Below are 6,946 nucleotides of genomic sequence, written 5' to 3' on the forward strand. Positions count from 1 at the left end.
GGTCGGGGAACTAAAATCCTGCATGCCGCATGGCGTGACCAAAAAATAATAATAATAAAATCCAAAAATAAATTGGCATACAATTTTTAATTGTCTTCGATTTCTAGAACTACTGCAACAAAGGTACATACTAATTTTTAAAGTATCTTAAAAGTAGCTTGCTTGTGCTTTTGGAATCAGCTACAATACAGAGATAAGTTCCATTCTAGCTCTTTAAGAAAGATAATTGTTTGAAATTTTATGAGTTCTAGGTTCTGTGTTATCATATGCCTCTATTAATATATATCTGGGTGGTTTTTTTGTGGGGGGCCACGCCGGGGGCTTGTGGGATCTTAGTTCCCCAACCAGGGATCAAACCCAGGCCCGTGGCAGTGAGAGCACAGAGTCCTAACCAATGGACTGCCAGGGAATTCCCCTGGGTGGTTTTATTTTAAAATGCAAAGCAAATAATTTAAAAGTTTAAAAGTTAAGCTTCAATCCTAAGCGGGAGGACGGGGAGGAATCGCAATTTGGTGTTACTGGAAAAAGGGAGAGGCAACAACCTTACCCTTCGGCCTCCTGACGTGGAGGTTGCTCTGGTCGCTGCACGTAGTTGCCGTTTGATCCAAGATCTGTCTGACTGTCTCTGTGTTGTCTCACTTAGGTTTATCTTCGGGAGGCACCGTGGCCATCTGCACAGTCAGAAATCAGGACAATAAGTGCTTACAAGACACCCCGGGACAAAGTGCAGTGCATCCTGAGAATGTGCTCCACGATCATGAACCTCCTGAGCCTGGCCAACGAGGACTCCGTCCCAGGAGCCGATGACTTCGTCCCTGTTTTGGTTTTTGTGTTGATAAAGGTGGGTCCTTCACTACCATTAGCGAGAAGAGTTTATTTGGTGTCCTGAGTCGGGTGGTGCAGATGTCACCAGATGTTAGAGACCTTGGCTCTTTTACAAGTTTCAAGCTCTGTGTTACCCAGAAAGGAAGTATCTAATGTCAAGTTTTGTTCTGTCCAGAAGTTAGGATTTTCAAAAGAAAGGAAGGGAGGACTAGATTCCTAGAACATTTTCAGCTTTTAAAGCAGTGCCTGAAGGTCTTGGTTGGAACTCAGTAGGTAATTACTGAATGAATGAATAAATGAATGAATGAGGGCAAGTTCTTTTTATCATGTTTGGTTTTTGTTTTGTTTTTTTAAATAAATTTATTTATTTGTTTTTGGCTGCATTGGGTTTTCGTTGCTGCACGTGGGCTTTCTCTAGTTGTGTTGAGCGGGGGCTACTCTTTGTTGCGGTGCGCAGGCTTCTCATTGCTGTGGCTTCTCTTGTTGCGGAGCACGAGCTATAGGCGTGCGGGCTTAGTTGCTCCGAGGCATATGGGATCTTCCCGGACCAGGGCTCGAGCCCATGTCCCCTGCATTGGCAAGCAGATTCTTAACCACTGCGCCACCAGGGAAGTCCCTATCATGTTTCTACCATCTTCTTTCTCATTGAATTCTTCATAGTACTTATCACATAAACTACTACATTTACCAGTCATCTTTCTCCTCTTTTAGCCTCATATTTTGTAATTGTACCATATTATTTTTAAAAGTACTGACACTTCTTTTCCTTTTTTGACTTTAAAGTTTCAACATTTAAACGGTTTATTTTGAACATTTTGGTCGGGGGGTGGGGAACCATATGGTTTGGGTGCACACAACCACCAAATAACTGCGTCACGCATGTGTTCCAGTCAGCTCAGCCCTCTGTTGATGTCTAAAGTATATTTGACATATAGCTTACTAATTCTTAATGTTTGCAGTATTTCTGCAACCTGAACTCTTAGCTCAGAGTCAGAACCTGTAGGATCAGTGTGTGATCAGCCTTCATAACTTTTCCTGTTGCCCATTGCTCCTCTCTCTTCCACAGGTGATGTGTTTAGTCTCTACGCAGAGCCAGTTTAAGCTCCTTTGAAGGAGCAGGGCTTAGCCTGTCCTCCTAACTTAACACACCTGTGTCCTTTCTCTCCACATGAAGGTGAAAAAGCAGGAAATGTTCTGTGTTACCTCTTGCAGCAGAGGACATACTCTCTTTTTTAGTTTTTTTTTTTCACGGCTCATTCTATCTGGACTTAACTAACCAGATATAACTCAATTTGCCTACAGCATTTCTTTCCTTATCTAACATTCTGAAATCCTGGGATGTTGAGTAAATCCACTGGGATTAGTTCAGCTTCTTTAAGGACCAGAGAGGTCAAGTGCTTTGTTAGGATAGAAAGCTCTAGATAGTTCAGCTAGGATTAGAACCTGAGTAGCCTTTCCAATACTGTTGCTACTCATAGTAGCTGGGGTTTACAAATTAGTTCCAGAAAGGATTTGGGGGATTATTTTCAAAAAGACTGGTATCTCTCTTTTTTTTTTTTTTTGCTGCACCGTGCACCTTGTGGGTTGTGGGATCTTAGTTCCCTAACCAGGGATCGAACATGCGCCCCCTGCAGTGGAAGCATGGAAACAAGACTGGTATCTCTCTCCACAGAAAAACATTTGAAGGTGTTACCGTAAATGATATTTGCAGGGCTATACAGCTGAGTAATTGACTCTTTTTTATTTTTCGCTTCTCTAGGCAAATCCACCCTGTTTGCTGTCCACTGTTCAGTACATCAGTAGCTTTTATGCCAGCTGTCTGTCTGGAGAGGAGTCTTATTGGTGGATGCAGTTCACAGCAGCAGTTGAATTCATTAAGACTATCGATGACCGAAAGTAACCAAGACCAAGGCCCACCAAGGCAGCAGACTGTTAGGGGGGCATACGGATCTCTTAGAAAATGTACCAGCTGCTTTGAAGGCTGAAGATTGTTTTTGTATAATATTGTACAGTGTTGAGACCTTTTAAAACAGATCTTTACTAAACAGATTAATGAGCTAACAAGCAGGTTCTCTTTTCTTTGGGCTCTTTTCCTTTCTGAGTTGCATATTTCATTAATTTCTTGTCCCCAAGTAGAGACTAGTACTGCAAAAAGGGACCACATTTTTCAGGTATTTTGAAATACTGAAAAAAACAGAATCTCCTAGAAAATTCCTAGATTTCCGTTTATGGATACCCATTCTTTCTTTTCATTAAAAAAAAAAAAGAGAGAGAGAGAATAGTACACCTCTTTTAAGATGCTGTCTAATCTTATATGCATCTAATGGAAGGAAAATACCAGTTGCACTGAGGATTATAATAGTGGTGACATTAGTGGCATTATCTATAAATATACTCACCTAAATTGAAAAGCTAAGAAGGAAATGTAAATATAATATATATTTATATTTGATGTAATATGGACATCTTCAGATTCTAATAAACAAGGAATATTGCTGATAGTAGGTTGTCATGTACCCTCTTGTAAAATGGTTTCCTTGACAAAATTTAAGCTGAGCTTAAAAGCAAAAGGCGAACAAATACACAGAAGTATTTATTAAAGTGTAATACAGTTTATTGAACTTTCTAGGTGTGGAATTTGATGCACAGGGCTGCCTTTGATGAAGGGTATAGAAATCACTGAGTACATCACTTAGACATTTCTCACCATGGACGTCTTTGAGCCCGCAGTAGGAGGTAGACTCTTTAATTGCCATACATTACATACAAAGGAACAGTAGATATCTAATACGTTCTTGTGGTACTTCTCATCTGAAATGCTAAATATAGTGTAGAAACCCCAAACAGAACTCCTTACAAACCTTTAACTGTAATATATTTTTGATGATGATTCACATTGAATGCACATACCAGGAATTCAGTGAATGTCATTTTATTAAAAACTAATTTGTATTGTCTGCTCTAGTGATACAAGTTTTACTAGTGATAAACTATTTTAATCAACCATACTATTCTTATGGGAAAAAAATCTATTTTGGCAGGTTTCTGTGCCTTTGTTTCCCTCTTCTGAACAAAAGTATGTGTTTCTGTATTTTGGTTTGATTGTATGTTAATAATTAATCAGGAATGGGTTTTGGTGTCTGAGAAACTGGCCAAGGAAGCCCACCAAAGCTTCAAGCACAAGTCTTATACATAGGTCATCACTAACTGGTTTCACTTTTTATGTTTCCTAAACATGTTTAGCTTCTATTATAAAACTTGGTCCCTTTGAGGGAACTTTGAGTCTCTTGTTGCTGGCAGCATTTCCAGGCGTTTTTAAGGGAACTGTGACCAACAGCCTTGAGCAGATGAGTACAGAGGCTGTCTCCTCCCTCTCTCCGGGAACTCTGTGCTCCATTGTTCCTAGAGAAGCTGGGTTTTCTTTATGCCTCGACCTCTTGTTCCTTTATTCTAAAATGCCGAGATAACAAGTTGCATAGGAGTGTGGGATGTGGTTTCTGCCTTTTAGGGGGAGATCAAAATTAAAGTAGTACTAAAAAAATGTCCTCTGAATGTTGGATCAAGAAATCTGTGTGCAGAGTCGTGTGCTTCATGGGCTGTAACTGTCAAGCTTGTCTAGGTCTTAGAAGTCAAATCCCATCATAAATACTTTACAAGACAAACAAACTGTCTATCACGATTTCTAAGGCCTAGGGGGAGTTTAGCATTTGATTCAATAAATGTTAAGTCAATAGAAGACTTGGAATAGTTGAAATTCATTGTTTTGGGATTTAACTCATAGGTCAATGAGAGATTTCTCTCCCCCATGATGGTTACTAACTCTAGTCCATGTTGTCACTGTGGAAATAAATATGAAGATGTGGACATTGCACAGGGCTCTTTCCTGTGACGGAGAAGGTGGTGAGTTTGGGGTGGTGGGTTTGTATCTTGTGGAGGCAGGAGATTGGGCTCTGCAGTGCTTGAGACAGTGGTGAGGGTAGGACCCCAGGGATTTGGCATCAGAGTTACACCTGAGGCAGGTGGTGGCAGAGAAGCACAGCCCAGCTCTCTAAGCTGTTTTCCTCTGGAAACCTGTCAGGAGTAAGGACAACTTCAGCATTGACCATCGCTGGTTTAATTTCATGACAGCGTTTATTATAGTGTTGATTTCTGAGTTTAGGAATTGGTAACTGTCTGCATGGCAGTGGTGGGGTGTGAGATAGGGAGTAATTTGATTTTGCTCTTTCAGGAAAGAGGAATAGTCGTTCTTTAGATGTTTCTTATCACACTTCCTCCCGGTACATAGTTTATATGAAGGATTGTGCAAAAGTATAAAATCACATATAGGAAACATTTGGTAGCCACCGATTATTACGTGGAATTTACAAAGGTAATAAATGTTAAATGTTCACTGAAATCTTGTGGAATTGTCTAATGAAAAATCAGTTTATATTTTGTATTAATACTCTGCTTCTGGAGACAAGTAATAGAAATACAGATTGAAGATTGTCCTTGTAAAATTATTATTTTTTAAATCTAGTAAACATTTTGTTTTCTTTCTCTACTTTAGGTCAAGTCTCAGCCACAGTTACTGATTTCTCCTGCTTTTTCTTTTTAAAAACCTGCTTAGGAAAGCCTTTTTTATACAGATATGAAATCGCTGTAAGAGGATTAGGCTTTGTGAAGGATCGAAAATAGATGTGGATGTGATGCATGGTTTTTCTTTCCCTGTTGTGTCCTGGAAGCCTTTAATGTAGACTTTCAACATACATGTTCCTGAAATGCATAAGTGAGAGAACAAAAACCCGCGCCAGACCGTGAGGAGGCCGCACTCTGGCCACAAGAAGCTGTAGCTGACCGCGTGCCATTCGGCACCGTTTCCCCGTTGCCTACCATGGGAATTCCATGGGCCAAGTGAAGGTCAATGTTGTGAAGTTGTAACACTTCCTCTCTCTGATGAGATTGAGTGTGAAAAAGGAAAGTAGGAACACACTTGCTCAAAATTGTTAATGGATTGCGTAGCAGTGATAGAAACGTTAGTGGACTCCGCTTCCTCCATTTATGTGTGTCCTAGACTTTCTCTTCCCTCCCCATTCCTGCTTTATTTCTTAAGGAAAAGTCTGCCTCTTTTTAGTTCTTTTAACTCTAGTAAGTTTATTCTATGTGTAATTGCCATACTTTGGGGGGCGGGGGGGGTGGGAGTCAGAAACAGTCCTGAAGCTCAAAGAATTTTCTGTGAGTAGATGAATAGCGATGAGATATTTGAGATACTTTGAATGCCAAAATGCTTGAGAATGTTGCCAGATTAATAATCATTTAATATATTTTAGAGTGTAGGTTACCCAAGGAGTAGGGTGACCGGGAATAGCTTTATTACTCTTGAGAATACTTGGAGAAAGGAAGATACAGTTTGCTTCAGCATCAAGGTAGGTGCGGTTGAGCTGTGGGGTCACCACGGAGCCGCGTGTCCTACAGGCCTGTGCTCAGCGCAGGTTAACTTCACGAGAGAGGAAGTCCTCTACACTTGGTTAACGGCAGACAGTGTGGGCAGGGGCTACACGCCTTAAGAATTCACCTCTGCTGAGTTGATATTCTGTCTTGTCTACTGTATTCTTGTGCTTCACCTGTATTAAAAAGCTTTGTACTGCCTCTCCTCTTGAAACTGATAAAACCTTATATAAGCCTCGGCTAATGAGCTTGCACCATCTTGTATATGTACAGGAAACCCATCCTGTCTCCTAATGTGATTACTCATGTATGATATCATTGTGTAAAATTGATTAAAAAGGGAGAGCAGTTGAATCCATTGGGTTTTATGTTTCCATCATCTATTTTGTATTCAGAAGCGTTTCTGAAAATTTCTTTGACTTCTCAGATGTTACTGATGTTCTCCATGAATTCACACTTGTCTTTTTCATCTGAACATCTAAGGGTATTTGTTAAGTGCAGTACAGGAAGGAATTAGAATCATCCAGCAGTTACTAAAGAGATGGTGAACATTTACTCCTTTAACCCGGTTCCCGTCTGACCCCTGTATTTGGTAGCTGTTCATCAGCCTTAGTTCTGAGCGCAGAAGTTCTAACCATGGTAGTCACTGAAGCCTTTATTAATCTCAGCTGAGGGGAGTTTCTGTTAGCCAAGG

The 6,946-nt window shown here is 40.4% G+C and overlaps 1 protein-coding gene across 6 annotated transcripts in view; it reads left to right on the plus strand.

Moving 5' to 3' along the window:
* GAPVD1 (GTPase activating protein and VPS9 domains 1) overlaps nucleotides 1-6,610 on the plus strand; it is a 73,049-nt gene extending 66,439 nt beyond the window's left edge. For 4 of the 6 annotated variants that reach the window (XM_036854726.1, XM_036854729.1, XM_036854730.1 and 1 more), the window contains 2 exons: nucleotides 644-841; nucleotides 2,585-6,610. In XM_036854726.1, the coding sequence (XP_036710621.1) occupies nucleotides 644-841; nucleotides 2,585-2,725 (339 nt within the window). In that variant the 3' untranslated portion in view covers nucleotides 2,726-6,610. The remainder of the gene's footprint in view (nucleotides 1-643; nucleotides 842-2,584) is intronic. The other 2 variants (XM_036854731.1, XM_036854732.1) reach the window with 2 other exon arrangements.
* The last annotated feature ends 336 nt before the right edge of the window (nucleotides 6,611-6,946 follow it).

Source organism: Balaenoptera musculus, chromosome 6 (assembly GCF_009873245.2).
Source record: "Balaenoptera musculus isolate JJ_BM4_2016_0621 chromosome 6, mBalMus1.pri.v3, whole genome shotgun sequence".
In the NCBI taxonomy this organism is placed as follows: domain Eukaryota; kingdom Metazoa; phylum Chordata; class Mammalia; order Artiodactyla; family Balaenopteridae; genus Balaenoptera; species Balaenoptera musculus.